Source organism: Hipposideros armiger, unplaced genomic scaffold (assembly GCF_001890085.2).
Source record: "Hipposideros armiger isolate ML-2016 unplaced genomic scaffold, ASM189008v1 scaffold_687, whole genome shotgun sequence".
NCBI classification, from domain to species: Eukaryota; Metazoa; Chordata; class Mammalia; order Chiroptera; family Hipposideridae; genus Hipposideros; species Hipposideros armiger.
Genome location: NW_017732037.1, coordinates 598,178 through 624,833, shown reverse-complemented (window position 1 = coordinate 624,833; position 26,656 = coordinate 598,178). Strand labels below are relative to the sequence as shown.

General features: G+C 50.1%; 1 protein-coding gene across 3 annotated transcripts; it reads left to right on the top strand.

Moving 5' to 3' along the window:
* The first annotated feature begins 9,171 nt into the window (after positions 1–9,171).
* Positions 9,172–26,656, top strand: CFB (complement factor B). 3 transcript variants are annotated; one of them, XM_019626635.1, is made up of 33 exons: positions 9,190–9,299; positions 9,459–9,665; positions 10,273–10,458; positions 12,273–12,446; positions 12,539–12,637; positions 12,794–12,927; positions 14,026–14,164; positions 14,753–14,893; positions 15,580–15,669; positions 17,856–17,996; positions 18,124–18,218; positions 18,309–18,423; positions 18,541–18,706; positions 18,816–18,892; positions 19,036–19,127; positions 19,324–19,450; positions 19,811–19,819; positions 21,512–21,697; positions 21,854–22,027; positions 22,257–22,358; positions 22,463–22,599; positions 22,898–23,036; positions 23,342–23,473; positions 23,778–23,879; positions 23,976–24,113; positions 24,610–24,707; positions 24,842–24,959; positions 25,174–25,327; positions 25,413–25,489; positions 25,682–25,794; positions 25,895–26,027; positions 26,108–26,157; positions 26,447–26,656. In XM_019626635.1, the coding sequence occupies exons 1-33, from the start codon at positions 9,254–9,256 to the stop codon at positions 26,600–26,602; spliced, it is 4,047 nt and encodes a 1,348-aa protein (XP_019482180.1). In that variant the 5' UTR covers positions 9,190–9,253; the 3' UTR covers positions 26,603–26,656. The 3 variants fall into 3 exon arrangements, with proteins under 3 accessions (XP_019482179.1, XP_019482180.1, XP_019482178.1); XM_019626634.1 differs by lacking the exons at positions 21,512–21,697; positions 21,854–22,027; positions 22,257–22,358; ... (11 more) ...; positions 26,108–26,157; positions 26,447–26,656 and adding an exon at positions 19,606–19,655 and having other exon boundaries at positions 9,172–9,299; positions 19,811–20,212; XM_019626633.1 differs by lacking the exons at positions 9,190–9,299; positions 9,459–9,665; positions 10,273–10,458; ... (12 more) ...; positions 19,324–19,450; positions 19,811–19,819 and adding exons at positions 20,489–20,801; positions 20,891–21,106.

The following is a 26,656-nucleotide window of genomic DNA, read 5'->3' as shown; positions in this document are numbered from 1 at the left end:
AGTGGCTGCTCAGCTCGGGCTGGACTCGAACCACTGTTGCTCAGAGCTCAAACTCTTGAGCGAGCTCTTAACCAACTGAGCCATTCGGCTGGCCCCTAAGTTTGTTTCTGTTTTGATTGTTCACTTATTTTGTTTTTTAGATTCCACATATAAGTGAAATAGGATGGTATTTGCCTTTCTCTGTCTGACTTACTTCACTTGCCATAGTACCCTCTAGCTCCATCCATGTTGTCTCAAATGGCAAGCTCTCATTCTTTTTTTATGGCTGAGTAATATTCCATTGTATCTATGTGCCACTTCTTTATCCAGTTGTCTATCTATGGGCACTTAGGTTGCTTCCATATCTTGGCTACTGTATATGAAGTGTCCTTCTTTGTCTCTTGTTATTGCCTTTGTTTTAAAGTCTGTTTTAACTGATATAAGTATTGTAAACTCAGCTCTTTTCTTCATTTTTATTTGCATAAAATATCTTTTTACATTTCTTTACTTTCAGTTGAAACTGGGTCTCTTGTAGGTAGCATATGTATGGGTTTTGTTTCCTTCTCCATTCAGCCACTCTATGTCTTTTGATTGGAACATATAATCCCTTTATATTTAATGTAATTATTGATAGGTATGTAGTTATTGCCATTTTATTGTTTATATTTTCTATTTTTATTTTTTCAGCTTCTTCTTAAAGAAGTCCCTTAAGATTCCTTGTAATACTGGATTAGTGGTCACGAACTTCTTTAGCTTTTTCTTGTTTGGGAAGCTCTTTACCTCTCCTTGGATTCTAAATGATAGCCTTGCTTGGTATAGAAATCTTGGTTGTAGGTCCTTGCTTTTCATCACTTTGAATATTTTGTGCCAGTTCCTTCTGGCCTGCAAAATTTCTGTTGAGAAATCAGCTGACAGTCCTATGGGAGCTCCCTTATAGGTAAATAACTGCTTTTCTCTTGCTGCTTTTAATATTCTCTCTTTGGGCCAGTTGAATGGCTGGGTTGGTTAAGAGTTGGCTTGAGAGCGCGATCTCTGAGCAACAGGGCCGCCGGTTCGATTCCCACATGGGCCAATGACGCTGCACCCTAGCTGAGCTGTTGCTGAGCTGCCAACAGGTGGCAGGATGGCTCAGCTGGTGTAACAACAAGACTGCCTGTTCGACAGTGGGCTACGTCCACCCTCAACTAAGACTGAACTCGGCACCTTGAGCTGAGCTGCCGCCCGCATGGCTCAGTGGATAGAGCATGCACTCTTAACAACAAGGCTGCTGGTTTGACTCCCACATGGGATGGTGGCTACGCCCACCTGCAACTAACATTGAACACAGCACCTTGAACTTAGAGGTCACGAGCTGCGGAAGGGGAGCCAGATGGCGACTGGCACCCTCCACAATGAAGATTGAACAACAATTCCCCAACACTGTTCCCCTCCCCCAATTCCCCAATAAAATCTTTATTTATATATATACATATATATATATATGTATATATATATATATACATATATATATATATATGATTCTCTCTTTGTCTTTAACCTTTGGCATTTTAGTTATGATGTGTCTTGGTGTTGTCTTGTTTAGGTTCATCTTCTTGGGGACTCTCTGTGTATCTGGGCTTCTATGTCTATTTCCTTTGATAGGTTAGAAAAGTTTTCTGTCATTTTCAAACACTTTTTCAATTCTTTGCTCTCTCTCTTCTCCTTCTGGTACTCCTATGACGAGAATGTTGACACACTCGATGTCCCAGAAGCCCCTTAAACTATCCTCATTTTTTTTTGGATTCTTTTTTCTTTTTGCTGTTCTGATTGGCTGTTTTCTGCTACCTTATCTTGCAAATCATTAATTCGATCCTCTGCTTCATCTAATCTATGGTTGAGTCCCTCTAATGTATTTTTCTTCTTTTTTTTAAAGATGTTATTGGGGAATTGGGGGATGGCAACAGTGTTAAGGAATTGAGGTAGGGGAACATCCAAGTTGTTGTCCTTCAATCTTAGTTGTGGAGGGCGCAGCGAACTCAGCTTCAAGTTCAGTCGTGCCGCTCAGCTCCAGGTACTGTGTTCAATTAGTTGTGGGTGGGCTTAGCCACCATCCCATGCGGGAGTCGAACCGGCAGCCTCATTGTTAAGAGTGAGTGCTCTATTCCCTGAACCACTTGGGCGGCAGCTCAGCTCAAGGTGCCGAGTTCAGTCTTTTAGTTGCCAGCAGGCCTAACCCACCATCTCAAACAGGCTACCTTGTTGTTAGGAACACATGCTCTCACCAGCTGAGCCATCCTGCGACCTGTTGGCATCTTGTGGCAGCTCAGCTCGGGCACAGCATCACTGGTGCATATGGGAATTGAACCCGCAGCCGTGTTGCTCAGAGCTCGCTCTCTTAAGCTAACTCTTAAACAACTGAGCTACTCGGCTGGTCCTCTAATGTATTCTTTTTTTTAGATTTTTATTGGGGAACTGGGGGGATGGGAACAGTGCTGGGGAATTGGGGGAAGGGGAACAGACAAGTTGCTGTCGTTTTGTTCTTCAGTCTAGTTGTGGAGGATGTCGCTTCACTGGCCCATGTTGGCATCATCATTGCGCTCTTCCCGGGCGAGGCAGATCAGTTGCCGGCCTCTGGACGGCCGCTCACTGCGGCAGCTGCTGCTCACGCTGGCTGCTGGCCGTTCACGCTGGCTGTTCACGCTGGCTGCTGGCTACATACAGTAGCCCATGGCAACCCACTGCCACAGGGGCTGCAGCCTATGCTGTCGCCGACGACTCCCGGCAGCTCCAGGTTGAGCTGTTGTTGTTCAGCATCTTAGCTGTGGAGGGCAGTGTCACTGGCCCTCATATGTGGGATCTGAACTGGGGACCTCTGGCGTCCCAAGCCAGCTCTTAACCAACGCGCCACTCGGCCGGCCCTGTTCATAGTATTCTTTAATGATTCTTTGTATTTCTGTGGTGTTGGTTGTAACTTTTCCTCTTTTATTTATGATTTTTAAAAATTTATTTGGGCTCTCTTAGATTGGCATTTTGAATGAAAAGGCAGAAGAGGGAAGTTAGGTCCCCCTTCCCACCAAAGCTAAGTCCAGATGAGTGGAGTGGGGGTGGTGGTGAGTGAGGGAGCCAGGGAGGTTCCAGCCAGAGGCCATCTGTACCCTTGCCTTTTTCCAGCTGACCCTGAGTACATGAGCCCTGGTCACCACCGTCTCACCTGGGGTATGCAGGGCAGCCTCTCCCAGAGGTAGTAAAAAGTGGGGGAGAGGGGATAATATGCACCACTGGCCCCCAGGACATGGAAACCCCAGGGGGATGGGATGGACAAGGATGAGGTAAGGGCTGTGGTGTGGGAAGATGGACACACTGGCATACCCTAGATGTTGCTGTTCCCAAGGGGCTGAGTTTCCACCTGAAAGAGATGTGACTTCTTACAGGAGATCAGGGACAGGCCTGTTTCTTGGGAGGTCCCTACTGTACCCTTAATGCCTTGCTTAATTCTCAGGAATTAATTGTGCAGTGGATTTGTGAGGAGTGGAGTCTCAGTCTCCCATTCCAGAGTCTGAGCCTGCAGGGTAGCTAAGGCTTTGGGGCCCAGGGGCCTGGAGTAGTTTGAGGATGAGACAGAAACCAGGGGCTGGGCATTAACTTTTCCTGAGGCTCTAAGGATGATTTAAATAAAGGTGTCTCAAGGTCACATTTGGGCAATTAGTTCAAAGTCAGTAGGTCAGTGCATAATAGGATGGGGGATGGTGTGTGTACTAAATGCCCTAGCAGTGGCCTGTTAGGGGAAATGGGTGGGGTCTGACCCAATGTAAATATTTTTATAAAAAACAAATAGAAGGAATAGAAACCAAAGCCAGTTTTGTTACTGACCTAAAGGGTGCTATTTACTTGGAGTGAGGGTAGGACTGTGGAGGCGGTTGCCCTTGGCCTTACTCAAGGAATTTATTGTTTCGACAAAAACTCCCGGGATCCTTCTTCTGGGGAAGTTGAGATAAGCATGCAAATAACGGAAGGCAGTAAATCCTGTGGACATGCCCTGTAAGAATCTGGAAGACAGCGAGAGCTTCCTGGCAGACGAGGGATTTGAGGAGAAGGTGTTACAGGAGAGGGAGCAGCAAGACGCAGCTGCCTGGGGGAGACAGGGCTTGGGAAGGCGCAGAGCAAGGGGTTGGGGGTGGACCTGAGACTTGAGGGGAACTCCAGGAGCTCAGAAGAGCCACTTCGGGGAATATGTTAGGAAGAGGCACTAAAGCATAAGGGTTATGAATATAGACTCAGGAGTCGTGCTGCCTGGGTTTGAATCCCAGCTCTGCCACTCAGTACCTGTGTGAATCTGGGGCAGGTCATTTACATTTCTGTGCCTCAGTTTCCTCATCTGTCAAGTTGGGCTAATAATAAAACCTGTGTCATCAGCTTGTTGTGAAGATTAAGGTTGCTCCTACATATAAAGGGTTTAGGAGAGCACCTAGTAGTTCTGGTTAATATGAAGTCTTCTTCCTCCAGAAGCAGCCCTTGAGATGAAGATTCAAGTGCAAGTAGTGCATTTGGGAGGTGGCCCCAGGAAACATGGGTAGGGAGTGGTAAGGCAGGGTAGAGAAGGCGGGCAGTCAGTCAAAGGTGTGTTATCAAGTGAATTTACCATGGTGGGTGAGTGACATTAGTCCCACTGAGGAACCCTGGAAGTGGTGCAGACATGCACATCAGAGTTATCCCAGGGTGGAGAGCGAGGGAGCTGGGTGTTTATACACCCATTCCACGCAGTCACAGGTTGAGGGCTGCTTTCAGGGGGCCTTAGTTCTCTGGTATTTGCATTTCTGTGCACAGGTGGAGGAGGACACTAGAGAAACCCTCAAGCAAAGAGATAGAGGTGCTGCTATTGGAAAACAGTGGCATGTCCCAATGGTAAGGCCCAATGGATTTGAGTGGGGGATGTGCAAACATAAAGAGCCTCACTGAGTGATGCAGAATCCTCAGCTAAAGTCACACAGTGGGCTATGAACCAGGTCAGGTCAGGTTAGTTGGGGGTTGATCTGAAAATGGGAGTCGGCTCTGCAGTTGCCGGGGGAGGTCGAGGGTGGCAGATCCTAGGATATTAATTAAGTGCATGTCTAAGTGTCCAGACTGGACAAAAAGTAGACTGGCCAAATGGAGACCCCACCACAGTGGCCCTGCCCGTCTTATCTGCCAACCACTTTTCTCATGACATTTTCAGTTGCGAGGTGCTGAGCTCCCTGTGGGAGTTAGTAAGGCATCCTGAGAAGCCATCACACCATCATTTCCTCTCTTTAACCTGTGAATAAGGGATGAGTTGCAGAATATGGGGTGTTGATTTCTTGTCTTTGGAATTGATCCCCTGAAAGTAGATATTAGAAGCCTTGAATTGATAAGAAGAAATTTGGACAAGAGGGAAGAAGCTGGCAGAATTGGAAGGTCTGTCATTTTAGGCATTATTTACCCCCTTCCTTCCATTTGGAGTAAAAACACAAGTCGCATTTGCCAGACTTTTTAATGATGCAAAAAATGGACAAGCCGAGGTCACAGTCACCAAATGGGGGTCTACTGAAAATCTACTTGAGAGCATAGAGAGGGGAATAAAGACCTGGTAGGCCCAGAGGCTCTCAGGTCATGGTCCTTCCACATTGGACTTGGCCTCATGGAGAACTGGAACAGTCAACCATCTCTGGTGGCCCACTGCTTCTCTATTCAGCTTGGTTTGCCATTATGCAATGTGGCGCTCCCATGGGCAGTTTCCCATCAGAGTTGACCTCCTCTTGCACATTGCTTGTTGTCTCCCCAAATCCATTCTCTTTCCATATAGTGTTAGAGTTCTAGCTGGCACATATTAGACCAACTCGAGATCATATTGCTTAGCCTTCTGTATAATCAAGTTTTTGCCAACGGAATAAGAATAAAAGAGTTGGGTGAATTTTCATGTCATTATTTGTCCCTGTATCTTTTTTCATTCTACTTCCTTGGGTCTGGAACACAGACTTGATGGAGACCTATTCCAACCGCCCAGCCAAGGACAGTTCTCAGTGGTATGGCAGAGCCACAGATGGAAGGAACCTGGGGCCTGACTGATAGGGACGAGCACCTCTGCTCGTCCAGCACCTCTGCTCGTCCAGCCAGGACTAACCTTGCTATACCCACTATCCGCTTACACTGAAGCTTTTATTTGAGAGGGAAGTAAACATCTATCTTATTTAAATCACCATGTTTTGGGTTCTCTTTATTATAGCAGTTTAGGTTATATCCAGACAAACATGTGTCCCTGGATGTTGCCTTCGGCTCCGATATTGATTTCTGGCTAAGTATATTAGTTAGCTATGGGCTGGATTGCTAAAATAGGGATAGAATAACAGTGGCTTAAATGGTATGAGCATAAGCAGTCTGGGGCAGTTATGGTCGCCCTACTTTTGGGGAGCAGGGTTTCTTTAATTTTGTTGTTTTGTCATTATGAACATGTGACTTCCACCTTGTGGTCTCGGGTGGCATTCCAGCCAATGGGAAGGGAAGAAGTAAAATTGAGGAGCATACTCCTTTCCTTAGGAGCATACTCTGTGGACTCAGTGAAAAACTTGGGAGTTTCATTAAGGAAGAAGAAAGAATGGGTTCTGACACACTCTGCCAAGTTTATTTAACTCAACAAATATTAGGAGAAACTCATGAAAGAAAGGCCCTTTTTTCTAAAGGAAGTATTAGATATGAATTGGACGGATGTATTTGTCTGCTTGAGTTGCCAAAACAAAATACCACAGATCAGGTAGCTTAAACACCAGAGATTTATCCTCATAGTTCTGGAGGCTGGAAGTCCAAGATCAGGGTGCCAGCATGTTCAGTTTCCGGTGAAAGGTCTTTTCTTGGCTTGGAGATGGCCATCCTCACATGGCCTTTTAAGGGAGAGAGAGCAGAGCAGGACCTGCCCTCATGACCTCGTTTAACCTAAATACCTCTTTATAGGCTTAATAATCTCCAAATATAGTCACATCGTGGCTTAGGGCTTACATATGGATTTTAGGGGGATGCAATTCAGTCCATAGCAGTGGCTTAAAGAGGCACCCAAAATTCAGTGGGTTAAGGATTCAGTCAGGTGAGGATTTATTATGCCCTGGTAACAAACAACCCCCAAATCTTGGTTACCATAGTAAATAGTTTGCAAAATATGACCATAAATCCCTCCTTTTCTGGTGTGCATGCCTCTTTGCAATGTAGAGTTTACCCCACCTTTAGCTGTGACCAACAGAACATGGTGGAAATGATGTTATGTGACTTCTGAGGATAGCCTTCAAGGGATCTTGCTGCTCATGCTTAGGACCTCTTGGAATGCTGTCCTGAGACTGCCATGCTATAAGGAGCTGGAGATGAAAGCCCAGGGGAGAGCGAGCTCCAGTCATCCTACTGTTCCCGCTGAACTGTACTCTCAGATGATTGTAGCTGCATGAGTGAGCTTGGGCAAGAGTAGCTGAGGAACCACGTGGTCAACCCACAGAATTACGAGAAAGAAGAAATCATTTTCTTAAGCCCTTACATTTTTTTCCTCCCCTGTGGCAACAGTAATGCAGTGGATTTTAACAACGAAGGTTTGGTTTTTGTTTTGTTTTTGCTGACATTACATATCTGCTGAGGGTCAGCGGGGGTTCTGATTTTGGTGTCACCCCAGGGATCTAGGCTGATGGAGCAGCCACCATCTCATGTTGCCATACAGAGGGAAAGAGAGCGAATTTCTGCACTGGCTCATAAAGCTGCAACCTAGAAGTGATACCTGTCACTCACACTCACTTGTCACTGGCTGAAGCAAGTGGGTGGGAAAGTTCAGTCCTACTATGTGACTGAAAAGAGACAAAGCCAGAATATTTGTGAACATCTCTAATGCCCACCTCCCTTAAGGTAGTTTATTTCCCTCTTGTAACAACTGAAGTAGGTGGGCAGGGCTAGTATGACACCAAAACAGTGCCAGGGACCTAGGCTCCTCTGTCTGCTCTGTCATCCCCAGGATGTTGCTCTCAAATCACCATCAGATTTATAATCTGGTCCATAGGAAGAGAGAGGACATACTCCCCTTTTATTTTAGGGGCATAATTCAGAAGTTACACACATCAGTTCTACACACATCCTATTGGCCAGAACCATGTCACCTGACCACCAGCTACAAAGGAAGCTGGGAAAAGTAGTCTTTAGCTGGGTGACTGTGTGTCCTGCTAAACATCTCTTAATATAGAGGAGAAAGAACAGATACTGGATTTGGGGAAGGAACCAGCAGTTCTGCCACAGCAGATGCTTTAGAACCCCCAAAACCAAGGGTGTCAGCTTTTCTGCATTCAGTCAGTGCTGTCCATGTGGGGCCCCACTTTGTGTATGTAGGTTTCTGAAGAGTTATTTATAAATCAAAAGCATTTTCACAAACTTACTCGATGACTTGAGAGAAGTTTCATCTTCATTTTTAATTGATCTTATTTATTTATACTTCACATTGTTTGACAAAGTATTAAAGAGACTTCTGTGGGATGAGGAAGCTAACACACTGGCTGAGAGTTTCTTTGCTTCCTGCATTTCATACAATTTTAAGTGCACATTCAAACCCCAAAATACTTTTTTATTCCTTTGAGTAGCCATCTCCAAATTTATTTATTTTATAAGTTGGAAATTTTATCTACTGGACTTTCTGTAAAAATGTTCTAAACATTTTCCCAGTCTCCAAAACTAAGGGTTGATTTCATTTTTATCACTAGATTCTCTCTGGAGAAGAGTAGCAGGGAAGAAAAAGATTGTGGCTACTCCTATGTATCAAGAAGTTCTAAGAAAATTAGTCTCAATCTTTTGGAGTTTTAGTTCAAGAAGACAATACTATCCCAGGCTCTCAAGAAGTAAAATCCACTTGGCAAAACCCAAAAGAAAACTGAAAGTTTATTTAAATAAATGGTTTTGCAATATCTTGGATGGTTTGTGGGCTTGTGTGCTTTAGATGAGGCATGTAAGGGTGTGTGTGTATGCATGTGTGGCCACATGGTGTGAGGGGGGCAGAGGGTGGGAACCGTACATCAAGGCTGTGGTGGAGATCAACGGACTTGATGGATATGTTGGAATTAGGGGGAGAGGGCACATGTTTCACCCCCTCACTCAGTCCCTAATCCCTGACTACTTTTCCCAGCAAGCGACCGGCCCCCTTGCCACTCCCTAGTTTTCCTTCTCTGCCAATTAATGAAACAGCTGCTGAGCCAGCTCTGGTTTTCAGGAAGTCAGATGACCTTTTCTCTTTCTCTGCTCTCTGCCTCTCCCTGCCCCTAAAGTGGACACCATGGACCCACTAATGGCTCTCCTTTGCCTACTGCCCCTATACCCAGGTAGGAGCAAGGGTAGGGGGATGTTGGGGTCCTGGGGGTGACGTGCGTGCTACCGGGTTGAGTTTCCATGCATGAAACAGACAGCCTCTCTTGCTTTCCTTTTCTCATCTATGCCTTCCTTCTTTTCTTCATTTCTGTGTTGTGTGCCCATGCTCACAGGCTTGGATGCAGCCCCTCCATCCTGCCCTCAGAACGTGCAAATCTCTGGTGGCAATTTCACCCTCAGCCATGGCTGGGCCGCTGGGAGTGTCCTCATCTACTCTTGTCCCCTGGGCCGTTACCCATCCCCGGCGTCTCGGATGTGCTCGAGCAGTGGACAGTGGCGGACCGTGAGATCCACCCGGCTGACAAAGGCAGTCTGCAAACGTGAGGCTCCCCAGGACTTTGCTCAGGGCACCCTGCCAGTGGCCACCTAGGAACCTCCATTCAGGAGTTGCTCAGGGTGGGGCTTAACCTGGCTGGATAGTGTGGGAGGGATGACAGAGCTGCGTTTCCATGGGGCTTTGCAAAATAGTGTGAAAATATTAACATCCATAGCAAGGCATTGGAGGCAGGCTTTGATGGAGATTGTGGGGTGCTAAAGCCAGGGATGATTTTTAAAACACTTAACAGTTGACTGCACAGTATTGACCATTCAGAAAGGACGCTGGATGGTCTTGGAGTCTCCTGTTGTGCCAGGCATTACCCCTTTAGTTACCCACTTGTGGGACATCTGAGGACCCCAGGGGAGGGGCTGGGATGACCATGGCCCTCAGGGGGCTGAAATAAATGGCTATTTATCAATCTATTAGGTTGAACTGTGTGAAATTGCCAGTGTTTAACCAGTTGCCAAAAGCATCAATCTCACATGCATCGACCTAATATTTAGACAGCCAGCTGGCTATCCCCATGCATCCAAGCTGAATGTCACTCACTGGATGCCCAACCCAGCTGTTATCTGTCCATCCCTGTATCCCCTTCCCCTTCTCTCCAGCTGTTCGTTGCCCAGCACCTGTTTCCTTTGAGAATGGCATGTATACCCCACGGCTGGGGTCCCATCCTGTGGGCGGCAACCTGAGCTTCGAGTGTGAGGATGGCTTCATGTTACGGGGCTCACCTGTGCGGCAGTGTCGCCCCAACGGCATGTGGGATGGGGAGACGGCCGTGTGTGACAATGGCGGTGAGTGCCCTGACTAATGTCTACATGAGGGCTGGGGATTTCCAGGAACCCTGGGACCAGATGTGTGTCCAGGGAGCCTCTGTGGGGACAGGGGCCTGGTGCTCCTAGTGCCAAAATAATATTCCTGGATTTTGGTAAATTAAGACACATCACCTGCCTGCAGTGAGCCTGGTCCGAGGGAGTCAGTTCTAAGCTTCAGATCCAACATAAAGGCTCCACACACTGTCTAGCTTTTCCAAATGCCTCAAAGCAAGATTGGTATTCAGGCGCCATGGGATTGCAGGGACGAACAATATGCTGAGAGCCAATCGAGTGTTATGCTGAAGTGCCTTGCCTTTGGAGCCAGTTTGGGTTCCAAGGCCAGCTTTGACGTGGACAGGCTTTAGGCAGGTTATTTAACCTCTCTGTGTCTCAGTTTTTGCATCTGTAAAGTGGGGATAGTAAGGGTGCTGACTGCATGGGGTCGTCACGTGGGTTAAGTGGGCAGATATTACCAAGTATCCAGAACAGCCCTTGAAATATGATAAGCGCCACGTACACTTTTGTCATGGTTATTACTGCCCCTGTGAGTGGTGAGGGGCTCTGCGGACAGAAGTGGGGTCCCAGGAGTCCCTGCAGTCACATTGGCCTGTGCATTTTGGGAGCTTCCTGGACCACAGTTCTGAGCACATAATACAGAAGACACAGAGTCCATGAGATGGCAGGACTGTACCCTCACCATGTGGCCTGGCTGTTGGCTCCTTACTCATGCCCTTGACTCTGCCAAATAGCCATTTATGCAAATATAAATATAATTTATTTTAAAACTGAGGTGTAATCTACCTACAGTAAATTGTACATATCTTAAGTATGCAGCTCGATGAATTTTTACACATGTATTCACCCATCATGTAATCACCCCCCTCCCACCCCCCAGAGAACATGTCCAACGTCATGGAAACTCCTGCCCCCTCCCATGAGGTAGTGATTCTTTTGACTTCTGTCTCCCCAGGTCAGTTTAGCTTCTTCTTATGACTTTTGCACACGGACTCACACAGAATGTGCCCTTTTGCACCTGGCTTCCGTTATTCAACATTCTGTCTGTGAGATTTATCCATGTTGTCCTGTGTATCAGCAGTTGGTTATTTTTACTTCTGTGTAGTTCTATTCATGAATATATTACATTTGACTTATGCATTCTCCTGGTGATGGGCGTTTGGGTTATTTCCAGTTTTGGGCCATTAGGAGTAAAGCTCTGCGAACGTTCTTGGACGTGACTTTGGTGCACCTGTGCACTTGTTTCTCTTGAGTGTGTTATGTAGGAATGGAATTTCTGGGTGCCCGGTCTGCCCATGCTTAGTTTGAGTGGCGGCTGGCAAGTGGTTTCACAGATTGATACTCCAGTGATGTAACACAGTTCCGGTGAACGCACATCTTCTCTGATACTTGGAATTACCTGTCTTCTTCATTTTAGCCATTCTGGTGGGTGTGTAGTGATGGCTCATTGTGGTTTAGGCAGTGCCAATGTCCTCAGCAGGCATCTTCCCCAGTGTGTGGGATGGATGCGAGTTGAGTCCCTGGGCGGAGACTGGGGGCTTTAACCGGCAACGGAGGCCCTTGAGCTCTGAACATTTGACCCTCCTTAAGGCTTCCTATCTGCAGTCCTGGGAAGCACAGTTGTGGGGTCTCCCAAGGGGGAAGCCAAGGGGCCTGCAGAAGCTCTGAAGGTCTCGAGAAGAGGAACAACTGGAGGTAGAGGGCAGGTAAGCAGGGCGAGAGGTTGAGGAGGTGAGTTCCTGCTCACCTCCATCTTCCTTTCCTTTGTTCATGTGCAGCAAGCCACTGCCCCAACCCGGGCATTTCAGTGGGCTCAGTGCGGACGGGGTCTCGATTTGGCCTTGGGGACAAGGTCAGCTATCGCTGCTCCTCAAATCTGGTGCTGACGGGGTCTGCAGAGCGGGAGTGCCAGGACAATGGGGTCTGGAGTGGGACAGAGCCCATCTGCCGCCGTGAGTAGCCACCCTGAATCTCCCGAGACTCCTGGGGACACCCCCACCCCGACACCCCTGGCCCTGGCTGACCCCAGTGGCTCTTCCCGCAGAGCCCTACTCTTATGATTTTCCTGAGGATGTGGCCCCTGCCCTGGGCGCCTCCTTGTCCCACATGCTTGGAGCCACCAATCCCACCCAGAAGAAGAAGGGTAAGTGCTTGGGGTGGGGGCAGCAGGGTGCTGAGCGTGCTTTCCGGGGGGCTTGGCCTCTGGTTACTGGAGGGGAGGCAGGGGGGCCTGACCGCCTTGGCAAGAGAGCAGGCAGGAGGTGGCAATCTGAACCCTCCCCTTCCACATTGCTCCCAGAAACTGTGGGCCGAAGAATCCAAATCCAGCGCTCTGGTCACCTGAACCTCTACCTGCTCCTGGACGCCTCTCAGAGTGTGGCGGAAGAAGACTTTCACATCTTCCAGAACAGCGCCATCCTCATGGTGGACAGGGTCAGAAAAATAGGAGCCTGGGCGCAGAGGAGGCCTCCTGCACCCACTGTCTCTCTCTGGCTCCTTCCCATCCTCAGAATCCTACTCACAGCCACCTCCTTCAAGAAGTCTTCCCAGATTATATGCATGCCATGAAAGAATCATGGATTCAATTTATAGGATCCTATTTTTCATTCCACAAGCACTGTTGGGGCACCTATTATGTGTCAGGCGCTGTGCTGGGTGTTGGGTGCTGAGTGCTGGGGGACACCAACAATGAACAAGACTGAGGTCCTAGTTTCTAGGAATTCATCATCTAGAACAATGGTCTCTACAGAGGGGTACACAGAAATAATCCACTGGGGTGTGGCAGAAAAATACTGGTATCCCTATTGAATAATTTAAATTGAAATTCAATTAATAACAATATTTAATAATATAAAACATTTCATATTTTATGCATGTTTGTAGTGATGCACTTACAAATACGAGTCCACTTTATCAGTCTATAACCTATATTGGGGTATGCGCTCAAAATGTCGTTACTGACGGGTTGCAGACAGAAGAGTTTGGAAGCCACTGGTTTACATTTATTGCCCACATTTTCCTTGGTAACATGCTTTTCAAAGTAGTTTAGGTAGATATATGTTTTCCCTCCCAGCTACATTTTAAAGAAGGCAGTTTTTGTGCTCCTTAGAGTCTCTCTTAGGACTTACAGTAACTTACTAACCCATGAGGCTGCAAAATGGGACAGTTGGAGAAATGCCTGAATCACGCGGACAGGTTCAAACCCTACCTCCACCTCTTAGCAGTGGTGTGATCTGGGCCAGGTAAAGAAACCTCAGTTTCCTCATCTGTAAAATAGGGACCACATGCCCCCCTCACAGAGTTGCTGTGAACATTAAATGAGATATGAGCCTATTAAAGAGAGCAGATGGTCAACAAGTGTCAGCTCCCGGAGTTCTTCCAAACAGCAGTTTCTTAGTGAGTGTCTGCCCACGGACCTTGCTGTTGTCAGTCCAGGTTCTCTGCCTCCTCCAGGGCCCTTTGCTTGTTCTCTTACCAGCTCCCCTTCAGCTTCAGGGCCCCCTCACACTGCCTCTCACTTGCCCTTCACAGATCTTCAGCTTTGAGATCAATGTCAGTGTCGCCATCATCACCTTTGCATCAAAGCCCAAAATCATCATGTCTGTCCGGCACGACAGCTCCCGGGATGTGACCGAAGTGATCAGCTGTCTGGAGAACATCAAATATAAAGGTCTGGGTGTTATCAAGTGAAGGTGACAGAAAAGGGAGGGAGGAGCTCTCCTGCAGACAGATTCTGGACAAGTTACTCGGTGGCATTCAAGTCTCAGGGGTCTGGGGCTCTGGTTCCTCTAGTTTCCAAGTCAGGTTCATGATGGGGGCATCCCAGCTCCCACTATCTCCTGGCTTAGTGTAATGTGCTGCATGTCCAGTGCATCGTGTAGGCCTCCGGCTCTTTCCTGAACCAGACGGTCTGGTTTTCGTGGCTCGGTGCCGTAGCCTCCCCAGTGTCATTGTAAACTACCTGGGGAGTAGGCAGCAGATGCTAACACACCCCAAGTTCTTTGTAAAGCCCACCTTTGAATCTGGGGGCTTTAGATTGGCCTTGAATTGGGGTTATGCAGTGAGCACTTCTGAGGGGAATGGCTCTTAATGTCTGAACAGGCAATGATACCAAATCACTCTCTGGATAGCCAAGGTCTGAGTTTATCAAACCAGTTGATACTTTCATTTCCAGTGGTTGGGGAAATAGAGTGATTCCCTTCTCCCAGGTGGTAGGTGGGAAGTTTCTAAGAGAGTCCTTCCTCTTCGCCTATTTCAGACCATGAAAATGGAACCGGAACCAACATGTACGAGGCCCTAAATAGTGTCTATATCATGATGAATAACCAAAGGGAACGCTTCATTATGGACATGGCGGCCTGGAAGGAAATCCGACACGCCATCATCCTTCTGACAGATGGTGGGTGTCCCCATCTCTGTGAATGAGGCTGGCACAGTGGAAGGAGGACCAAGATGGGGTCAGAAGACCTGCATTCTGGTTCTCCCTCTGGCACTTTGGGCCTCAGTTTCTTATTTATAAAGTACAAATAGTGTTAAAAAAATAGAAATAGTGTTGAAGGTGACAATGGTAATGATGATGACAACAATAATAGCTGCTCTCCATCCCTTATACATTTTTTATGGAAATTTAAGTAGTTTGTGTAAGAGTGCTTTGTGATTATAAATGTTAGTTATCGTCATTACCTGGGAGGTCACCTTGAGTGAGCTAGATGGGAGCGTGGCTCTGGGACACTGATGTCAAAGAGCAGATAGAAGGGAGGACCGCGTAGTGCACTTGGGCTCTGTCATCGACGTCTTGGTTTTGTCCATGTTACATCGCCCTTCAGAGATCACTTTTCTTGTCTATAAAATGAGGATTCCCACACTTCCTGGGGTTGCATGATAATAAAATGAAATAAAGTAAATGAAGGTCCTGGCCCATCGCCTGGAATACAGAGAATTTCAGTAAATAATCTATCTTAAAACTTGGGTAGGAAATGTAAATGTTGAGGTTCCCAGGATGAATGTCTCCTTACCCCTGCAGGGCTGTGGGGAATCCTGGTATGTCCACCCAGAACAAGCAATTCTTTTTCCTCCCCATTCTAGGAAAGTCCAATATGGGGGGCTCTCCCAAGCCAGCTGTTGACAATATCAAGGAGATTTTGAATATCAACCAGAAGAGGAACGACTATCTGGGTGAGCATCTGACCCTGCACCCCCCCATCTCTGCTGCCCCTGCAGGGGGTGCCAGGCCCGCAGCCAGGGGTTCTAGCATCTTGGCTCTCTTTCTAGCGAGACACCCCATCCCCTGCCCCTGCCACCAGCTGTGTCATTCTGTATGAAGGCAGCCGAGTGTCACACTGAAGAACCTGGAATCAAACCACCCAGGGTTTCAACTATGGTTTCATCTTTGATTGGCTGTGGCAGTTTAATTGGCAGTTTCTTCACTTTTAAGAGGCCCTGCCTCTTAGGTTGATGGGGGCAAATGCTCAGACATTGTCTGGCACAAAGAAGCACAGAGTGTGTTAGCAGCTGCCACCATCATCACCGTCATTATTAGCCACCATTTTATGTTCCACGAACCTCTCCAGGAAGAAAAGGCCTGGACTCCTTGTGGGGACTGTCCCTGGCATTTTCCCTTGTAGCAATACAGATAACTAACTAAGGCTTCGGCAGTTGCGGACTCTAAAAGAACAATTCCCCGGGTTCAGGGTAAATAAAAATTGATTTGACCTTTGACCAGAAAAGAATTTCAGAGAGAAGCGCCCCAGATAATGGAGGGCAGCCAGTTTTGAGCCCCCAAGTTTCATTTTCCCCTTGGGTCCTCTTCTTTCTGTTCCACCCCACCCAACCTGCCCCTCAGTGAAAAACAGATTCTTCTTTAAAACTCTGGCCTAAGAAAAGCAAAACCCAAACTCCACTCCCTAACTCCTTAGCAACACTGAGCCAGGATTAAATGCTCAAAAACACTTTCTTAAAAAGAAGCAGGAACTGAAGGGAAATAGTCAAAGAAAACATGAGGGGCACGATGATTGTCCAGCACCTACCACAGCTGCTCCATCCTGGATGGCGCTAGGTTGCTTCCTGAGGGAAGACTTCTGAGCAGGGCCCTCTGGGAGCAAAAAGGGCTGCAACCCCTTGTGTGAAGGGTGGGAGACAGCGGACTCTGTGGGTCACCGTAGGGCAGGTCTGACTGGCACTCACACTCACACAGAGGCTGTGCCTGGATGGTTGTGTGAGCCCAGCTTCTCTAGTGGGAAGAGGTGGCTCCAGGCTCCTCTGCCAGAGCCTACATGTTACAGAGGAAGGCCAGATCTGAAGTTTTTCCTCCATATTATGTTCAGAGTTCTTTTTATTCATTCAGTCATTTAAAAGTGCTTTGGAGAGCCTCTTCTGGACTGGGCACCATTTGAAGGATCAAGCTGTAAACAAAACAGACCAAATGCCTGCTTGCATGGGGATGCCATTCTGAATTATGCTAACTTGGGTGGCTTAGAACAACAGAAATTCATTCTCTCACGTTCAAGAAGCTAGAAGTCCAAAACCAAGGAGTCAGCAGGACCGAGCTCCCTCGGGAGGCAAGAATCCTTTTTTGCCTCTTCCAGCTTCTGGTGGCCCCAGGCCTTCCCTGGCTTGTAGCAGGATCACCCAGTCTCTGCCTCTGTCTTCGCATCCCTTTCTTCCCTCAGTGCATTTCTGTGTCATCGCATAGCATGCTCTCTGTGTGTCTCTGTGTCCCAAATCCCCTCTTACAAGAACACCGGGCCTCAGATCAGGGCCCACCCTAATCCTGTGTGTCCTCATCTTAACTTGATCACATCCACAAAGACCCTATTTCCAAACAAGGTCATATTCACAAGTTCTGGGGTTTAGGACTTGAATATTTCCTCTTGGGGGGAAACAATTCTACCCACTGTAGGCATTAAACAAGATAAATAAGGAATCCTTACGTCACAGTAGATAGTGACACGTGCTAAGGTATAAAATGAAGCAGGCAGGAACGGAAGTGTCTGGGGCATTGCAGTTTTAGACAACGAGGCCAAGGAAGGACTGGCTGAGACGGTGTCATTTGAGTCAAGACTTAAAAAGGTAAGAAAGTGAGCATGTGGGAAGTCTGGGGAAGGAGTGAGCCAGGCAGAGACATGGCTTGTGCGAAAGGCCTGAGGTGAGAGCACCTGCAAATTCGAGGAACTTCAAGAAGGCTATGTGGCTGGAAGAGGGAAGGGTGAGGAGTGGTAGAAAACGAACCAGATAGGTGTGTAGGTGAGGGGGTTCCAGCTCATTAGGGCTTTGCAGGACCCAGTGAGTTCCAAATCACAGCCTCCTGCCTCACGGGGTAGCCCCCAGCCACATGGCTCTGGTGATTTCCTCCTCCCCATCAGACATCTATGCCATCGGGGTGGGCAAGCTGGATGTGGACTGGAAAGAACTGAATGAGCTGGGCTCCAAGAAGGACGGCGAGAGGCACGCCTTCATCCTGCAGAACACACAGGCTCTGTACCAGGTCTTTGAGCACATGCTGGGTGAGTGGGCTTCTTTTGCCCTCTCCAGACTGGGAGGCGGTCAGGAGCCAGCCAGGAGTCCAGCTTGGGAGCCTGTTCCCAGTGCCCCTAACCTGCCTCCTCCCCTATCTGTTCCTCACACCCACAGATGTCTCCCAGCTCATAGATACCATATGTGGGGTGGGAAACATGTCAGCTAATGCCTCCGCCCAGGAGAGAACACCCTGGCATGTCACTATCAAGGTACCAGGAAGGGGGGAAGGGGCTTGGATCCCAGAGGTGAAAGTGGGCCAGAGACTCAGCAGTCCCTGAAAATCATCTGTTCCCCTTCAGCCCAAGAGCCAGGAGACCTGCCGAGGGTCCCTCATCTCAGACCAGTGGGTCCTGACAGCCGCTCACTGCTTCCGCCATGCCGACGAGGACCGTTCCCTGTGGAGGGTCAACGTGGGTAAGGCAGGGCCCCCACCAGGTTCCTGACCCCACAGCCAGGGATCCCACCCCTTGTCCTTAGCCTCTGGGCCCTTTAGGAGCCCTGGCCTAGCCTAACCTGCCATATTATTCCCAGGGGATCCCAACTCCCAGTGGGGCAAAGACTTCCAAATTGAGAAGGTGGTGATCTCCTCGGAGTTCAACGTCTTTGCCAAGAAGCCTCAGGGAATCCTGGAGTTCTATGGTGATGATATTGCCCTGCTAAAGCTGGCCCAGAAAGTGAAGATGTCCTCCCATGCCAGGTGCCGGCATCTGGGATGGGAGGGCGTCCTCTGGGGTAGAATGCTCTAGGAAGCCCTGGAGGAGGGGACACCAAGGATGGGCCTAGGTGACCCTTGCCCTTCTCCCCAGGCCCATCTGCCTTCCCTGCACGGTGGGGGCCAATCTGGCTCTGAGGAGACCTCCAGGCAGCACCTGCCGAGAGCACGGTGAGTGCTGGGACTTCAGGTGTGTGAGCAGCTGGGACCTGGGCTTGGGGGTGACGGCATGAGCTGTGCTGCTGCCCCCAAGTCAGGAGTCTGGTTGTGGGGTAGAGGGACCAGCACCAACCTCCCCTTCTCCTTGACTGCAGAGAACGAGCTTCTGAACAAACTGAGTGTTCCTGGTCATTTTGTGGCCTTGAATGGGGGCAAACTGAACATCCACCTTAAAACAGGGACCGAGGTGAGGGTCTTAGGTCTGGGATGCTGTGGCGGGGGATCCCTGGGGCATCTACTAGAATGTCTCTCTACCTCCTCCAGCTCGGGCTGCGTTCTCCATCTGACCCCGAGTCGTCCCTCCTCCCAGGCCTGGCTGGACTTCCAGGTGTCCCCTAGGCCTGCTCATTTCCTCCTTCTCCTCTGTCCCACCCTTACTGCAGAGGACAAGCTGTATCGAGGTCGTCTCCCAAGACAAAATAATGTTCCCCAATTTAACAGATGTCAGAGAGGTGGTAACAGACCAGTTCCTATGCAGTGGGACTGGGGAAGATGACAATCCCTGCAAGGGTGAGTGCATCTCACCCACCACCCACCCCAGAGCCTGGATTCCTGAGGGGAAGGCCACCTGTGGCCAGCACCCATGCCAGGACACCGTGCACTGCCTCCAAGACATGGGAGCAGAGAAGAGTTAAGTGACAGTCTCTTGTCCCTTCTTTCTGCAGGAGAATCTGGAGGAGCAGTTTTCCTTGAGCGGAGATTCAGGTTTTTTCAGGTGAGAAGGGAGAAGCTCGCAGGACTGGGGTGATAGGATCTTGGCCTTGCAGGGCATGAGGGAGGCCTTTGAAGGAACCAGGGAGGTTGGGGTTTGGAGCTGTGGCTGTGGCTGTGGCTGCGGCAGCCTCCTGTCCCATTCTTGCCTCCTTTCAGGTGGGCCTGGTGAGCTGGGGTCTCTACAACCCCTGTGGCAGCACTGGTAAAAACTCCCGCAAGAGAGCCCCCACCGGCAAGATCCCACCGCCGCGAGACTTCCACATCAGCCTCTTCCGCCTGCAGCCCTGGTTGAGGCAGCACCTGGAGGGTGTCCTGAACTTTGTGCCCCTCTAATCATGCCCACTGACCCCTTTGCTGTCCTGTGGGACCTGACATCTCTTCCATGTCCTATGTCTGAATTTCCGTCCTCAGACCCATCCTTACCCTGCGCCCTCAGTAAGTCAGGCCTCAGGGTCTGAGGCAGCGCCTGGCCCACTCTCAGCTTTACTTGACTCACTCTCCTTTCACTTGCACATGGAATTCCCCAGTTATGAAATGAATAAAAATCAGTGATTTCCACATCTGTCTGTGCCTCTGCCTGGGGGGTGGGGGAGGCAGGAATGATTCCAGGAACCGCAGGAGGCAGGTCATAGACCCTGCTGGACAAACAGTGGCTGGACTCTGCTCTGTAACAGTCAACAGGGGAGGGAGCTGGGGCCTTATTTCTTGTCCCTAAGGGGGCAGTCTGGGCTTGCTGGGGAGGAACCATGGCTGAGAGGAGGTGTTGAAAGGGAGAATCCTGGACTGGACCTTGGGCGGCAAAGGGTGGGGCTTATGCAGCATATAGTTCCTCAACTGGCAGCTCAGTGGGGCCCTCCTGCTTGGACATTCCGGAAAGTGATGTGGGTAGGGCGGGCAGGTTGAAGCACAGGTGCCAGCACACAGAGTGCATAAAACGCTGGGGGTTGTGGGGGTAGGGGAAGGGACTGCAACCAGGCCCAGGTCTACAGTTTCAGCTTGGACGCTGAGCCAAGCAGACACGCAGCACAAGCAGGGCAAGGCCACCCTGCCTCCAGCCTAGCCTGTCTCCTATCTTCCATCACCATGGGAAGCAACCTCAGCCCCCGCCTCCGCCTGGTGTCCTTGGTCCTGGGTCTCCTGTCTGGAGGTAAGCCAGCGTCCCCGCTCCCCCTCCCGCTGCCCTCAGCATCCCTCCCTGGCCTCATCAGGCCAGGCTTCATCAGCTTGTCTCTTTAGGTGTGAACATGACGTCCCAAAGCCCCTGCTCCCTGGAGGGAGCAGAAATCAAAGGTGGCTCCTTCCGGCTTCTCAAGGAGGGCCAGGCACTAGAGTACGTGTGTCCCTCGGGCTTCTACCCATATCCTGTGCAGGCTCGCACCTGCCGATCCACGGGGTCCTGGAGCACCCTGAAGACCCAAGACCAAAAGATTGTCAAGAAGGCAGAATGCAGAGGTTGGAGGACAGTGAGGGTGGGCACAGGCCAGCAGAGGGCAGGAGCAGGTGGTGGTCAAGGTCCTGACTAGGATGAGATTAGAGTGTGTTGAGACCAGGCAGGCTGTCTGGGGCTGGAGCTGGGAAGGAGGGAGGAGGAAAAAGGAGGAAGGAGAGCTAACGTTTACTAAGCATTGACCTAGTACCAGGCAGACCTGGCGGTTAAAGAACACTCGGGAGTGGAGAGGGCAGAGCATTGGGACTCCCTGTGGGTTGAGGGACCCTCCAGGGGTCGAGGGTAGACTCTGCTCTTGTGGGACTGAGAAGGTGCCATTTCTCAGGGGCAGGGACCCCGAGACCAGGAGGGATACCCTAAAAGGCAGCCCTCCCCTCTCAGTAACTTCTATTTGTTCCTCTCCCTCAAAGCAATTCGTTGCCCAAGACCACAGGACTTTGAGAATGGGGACTACTGGCCCCGGTCCCCCTACTACAATATGAGTGACCAGATCTCTTTCCACTGCTATGATGGTTACACTCTCCGGGGCTCTGCCAATCGCACCTGCCAAGTGACTGGTCGGTGGGATGGGCAAACGGCCATCTGTGACAATGGAGGTGAGAAGCATTGCCACCGCCACCCCCCTCTCCCTGAAGGTAGCCTCTCCCTGACAGAGCTGCAGCCTGAGGAACTGGCACCATAATTTCTGTGCTCTACCTTGCCCTCTGGGCCTCCAGCTTTGGCCCTCACCTCCGTGTCTCATGCCTCTGCAGCGTCGTACTGCCCCAACCCAGGCATCCCCATTGGCACAAGGAAGGTGGGCAGCCAGTACCGCCTTGAAGACAGTGTCACCTACTACTGCAGCCGGGGGCTCATCCTGCGTGGCTCCCAGCAGCGAACATGCCAGGAGGGTGGCTCTTGGAGCGGAACAGAGCCTTCTTGTCAAGGTGACCCTTGACCCGTGCCCACAGGTCAGATGCTGCTCTCCCAACCTCAAGTCCCCACAGCAGCACACTGTCTTTTCCCCCTCTCCCAGCCCAGCTCTTTCCACTTCTAAACCTCCCTGAACATCCTCACTTCTGAGCCTTCCCACCCTGGAAACCCACCATCCCCTCTCTCTGGTCACTGAATCCCTGACCCTCCTAGATATTTGACCTGATTTCTGACCTCTCCCAGACTCCTTTATGTACGATACCCCTGGAGAGGTGGCCGAAGCCTTCCTGTCTTCCCTGACGGAGACTATAGAAGGAGTTGATGCTGAGGACGGGCACAGCCCAGGTCTGAAGGCAGAGTGGGAGGCGGGGCAGGGAAACGAGGGGAGGAAGGAGAAGGGGCAGGAGAACCATATGTGCTAAAGCCTGAATGTCTCTGGTGGCACCCAGGGGAACAACAGAAGAGGAAGATTGTCTTGGACCCCTCGGGCTCCATGAACATCTACATGGTGCTGGATGGATCAGACAGCGTTGGGGCACGCAACTTCACAGGGGCCAAGAATTGTCTCAAAGACTTCATTGAGAAGGTGGAGCCCCCTCTCCTTGAATGTGGGGACCATGAATGTACCTCACTGCCCTGCCAGGACTAGCTTCCTGGTGTTCTAGCCCCTCTGAGGCACAGGGTTCCAGAAAATCCCTAGGTCCTATTCTGTCCTCCCCCTTTACTTGAAGTCATTTCTTGACCTTTCCAGGTTCCCCTGTGAACCTCAGGTGACCAGTCAGCCCTTGAGTCTCTTACTGACCTTCCCTATCCCAGCAAAGATGCTGAATTCTCCCAACACATAGTATCCTACTTGCAGTGCCATGACCGTTTACTTCCCTCAGGTGGCAAGTTATGGGGTGAAGCCAAAATATGGTCTAGTGACATATGCCACAGACGCCAAAACTTTGATCAGAGTGACTGAACCAGAGAGCAGCGATGCAGAGTGGGTCACGGAGAAGCTCAACAAAATTAGCTACGAAGGTCAGAAGTCAGAAGGGAATGGTGGGAGGTTCACTTTGGGGTCACAGGGTTCAGGGATGTTGTGTGAAACCACATGGGGGTGCAGGGAGGATCATTTTTTAGTCCATGGTTGGACAGCAGGGTCATTGGGAGAGCGAGGATTAGTGGGAACCTGTTAGGGGCTGAGGGTCACTTTGTGGTCAAAGGGAAGTCAGTGGGTGACAACTAAAAAAGTTGAGAGGTGGGATCTCAGTTGCCGGTAGGCCTCTGGGGTTCAAGGGTGGCTTGGAGGACTAGGTGAGGTGATGATCTTTCCCTTTCCACAGATCATAAATTGAAGACGGGTACTAACACCAAAAGGGCCCTCCAGGCAGTGTACAGCATGATGAGCTGGGAAGGGGACACTCCCCCTGAAGGCTGGAACCGCACCCGCCATGTCATCATTCTCATGACTGATGGTCAGAAGGGCCCTTTCTTCTGCCTGGCTCCCCACTCTCTCATACCTGTGTGTGGCCTTGAAGTCCACATTAAACACTAGACTCATGGTTGGGGCCCTAGGCAGCAACCCTGCTCAGGGCCCCAACCATGTTGATTGTTCCTGTGACCCTTTACAAGGAGGGACCCTTTTCCTTAAAGCCCTCTGTGATCTGTTATTTCCATGCTCTCCCCAACCTGTACACCCAGCTACGTGTGTCACTGCTTCTCACCAGTTTGACCCTCTTCATTCTTTCCTTCCACTCTCACGGTTCCTCTCTTCTGCAGGTTTGCACAACATGGGTGGGGACCCAGTCTCTGTCATTCAGGATATCCGGGCCTTGCTGGACATTGGTAGGGATCGCAAAAACCCCAGGGAAGATTATCTAGGTGAGTTTTAATGCCCAGGACCCAGCGCTCTGCTTTCTCAGCTCCTGGCCCCTCACCCCAGTGCCTGGACCTTCACTCTTCCTTTTTCTCCTTCAGACATCTATGTGTTTGGGGTTGGGCCTCTGGTGAACCAAGAAAACATCAATGCTTTGGCTTCCAAGAAAGATAAAGAGCAACATGTGTTCAAAGTCAAGGACATGGAAAACCTGGAGAATGTTTTCATCCAAATGCTTGGTATGAAGATACCAGGAGGGTATAAGATGGTCAGGAAACTCAGCCCTCCCCAGGTCCCCCAAGGTCACTCATCCTTCCCTCCTGAAGCCCTGGCAGTCTGGAAGGCCCTTCTTATTCTTCCTCTCCACCTTAGGGTCATTATTCTTGTTTCCTGGCACTGTCCGCTTCCTGATATTAAAATCACCGAGCTGCAAATGACGTCAGAAATCTTTCTCTAGTCCCTTGATTTATAGTTGTGGAAGCTGAGACCAAGAGGGGTCAAGGGACCACAAGCTAGCAAGAGCTGGGCCTGAAATCAGCCAGGTCTCAGATCTTAGTCTCAAATACTTTTCACTGTACCGCAGTGACTCCTTCCTCTCGACATAAGGAAACAAAACACCCCTGCCTTTCCTTCCCTCCTCATGGGCTTTAGCTTCCTATAGACATGTAGGTGTTGCTCCCCAAAGGTGCTGCCATTTGAAGGGTCCCAGTTCTCAGCACTCTCCTTCCTTGCCAGATGAGACACGGACTCTGGGTCTCTGTGGCATGGTGTGGGAGCACAAGGAAGCTACTGATTACCACAAGCAACCATGGCAGGCCAAGATCTCAGTCACTGTAAGCACAGCGTCCCGGTGGTAGGGACTCGTGGGAGGTGAGGTCAGGGTGAAATGGGGGTGGGGAAAGGGTAAATGTCCAATTAGGTGTGGTGTTTGAAAGCTGAGCTTCCCCCTCTGCCATTCTGTTCCCAGCGCCCTTTGAAGGGACATGAGAACTGCATGGGGGCTGTGGTGTCTGAGTACTTTGTGCTGACAGCGGCACACTGTTTCACGGTGGATGACCAGAAACACTCAATCAAGGTCAGCGTGGGTAAGGATGACGTAATGAGTCAATTCTGAGCTCCAGCCTCACCCTCCGGGCAACACCTCCCGCTTCAAGAGCCCACAGTCTGCTGGTCCCCAACATAGCCACCTTCTTTGCATGGTGGACCAGTTAGGGATGGGACTGGTTGGAGTTAGGGATGACATGGGGCCAGAGGCAGGAGGCCGCCCACAGAGAGGTACCCTCTCTCCTCCTACCTCAGGAGGGAATAAGCAGGACTTGGAGATAGAAGAAGTCTTTTTTCACCCCAAGTACAACATCAATGGGAAAAAAGCAGATAAAATTCCTGAATTTTATGACTACGATGTGGCCCTGGTCAAGCTCAAGAAGAAGCTGATATATAGTGAGACTCTCAGGTGAGACGTGGCTCCCTGAGAAAAGGCTGGGAAAGGGGCTGGCAGACCGGGGCAAGTCCAGAGTTCACCCATCTCTCCTTAACAGGCCCATCTGTCTCCCCTGCACTGAGGGAACAAGTCAAGCTTTGAGGCTTCCTCGGTCAACCACTTGCCGGCAGCAGAGTAAGGCATACTCAGGGAGGTGCAACCAGGGTGATTCCGAGACAAGTAGGGCACAAAGCACTTCAGGAGATGACGCCCACCTGAGTCCCTAGCTCATAGGAAGGGCCTGAGGGACATGTGCTGAGTGCCAATGGTAACAGATGGTTGGGGGAGGGGGGGTGCGGGAATGACCCGTTCGGTCCATTTGTCCAGTGCAAGAGCTGCTCCCTGCAAAGGATGTCAAAGCTCTGTTTGTGTCTGAGTTGTCCAAGGATAGAAAGAAGATGCTGGTTCGGCAGGAGGTCTACATCAAGAATGGGGAAAAGGTGAGGAATGTGGGATCCTAAGGTCCTTGAAGCCTAGGCACCCCTAAGCAAGCTTTGTTTATTGCCCTTTTCTCCTTCATGCTTCCCATCTCACCTACAGAAAGTCGGATGTGAGCGAGATGCTCTAAAGGCCCCAGGCTATGAGAAAGTCAAAAACGTCTCTGAGGTGGTCACCCCCAGGTTCCTTTGCACTGGAGGCGTGACTCCCTATAGTGACCCCAACACTTGCAAAGGTGAGAGAAGGCTCCTTGGTTGTGCTGCAAGTTCCTGAGGCCCAAGTCGTTCTCCCTACAGCTTCTCCTCTCCTATGTAGGTGATTCTGGAGGCCCCCTAATTATTCACAAGAGGAGTCGCTTCATTCAAGTGAGTTTCCCCTTTCCTATCTGTGGGGAGATGCCAAGTGGTCAGCATGCCCCCCAAAGTAGGACAGCTCAATGCATGTGGCTGGAGGGGGATGGGGGGCAGAGGCTGCCTCAGCTCAGGATGAGTCCTTGAATGGGCTGGCTCAGGACCATGTCTGGCTTGGGTGCTGGACAGGACCAAGCTGGGTCCCTAGTCTCATTCCTCTGGGTCAGCGCAGATGCAGTTGGTAGTTGTGCTTCCTGGAGGAAGGAGTTCTACCAATGACCCATGGCACCCCTGGCCCCTCCAGGTTGGCGTGATCAGCTGGGGCGTAGTGGATGTCTGCAGAGACCAGCGGCGGCGGCAACAGGTGCCTGCTCATGCCAGAGACTTTCACATCAACCTCTTTCAAGTGCTGCCCTGGCTCAAGGACAAGCTCCAAGACGAGGATTTGGGTTTTCTGTGAGGGCTTTGCTGCTAGAAAGGGACATGAGGTCAAATTAAAACAGCTGCAACAGTA

Coding starts and splice junctions, on each gene's coding strand:
- CFB (XM_019626635.1), top strand. CDS start 9,254: ATGGACCCACTAATGGCTCTCCTTTGCCTACTGCCCCTATACCCAG. Junction 22,028..22,256: donor AACAGAGCCTTCTTGTCAAG/GTGACCCTTGAC, acceptor GACCTCTCCCAG/ACTCCTTTATGTACGATACC. Junction 22,359..22,462: donor TGAGGACGGGCACAGCCCAG/GTCTGAAGGCAG, acceptor GGTGGCACCCAG/GGGAACAACAGAAGAGGAAG.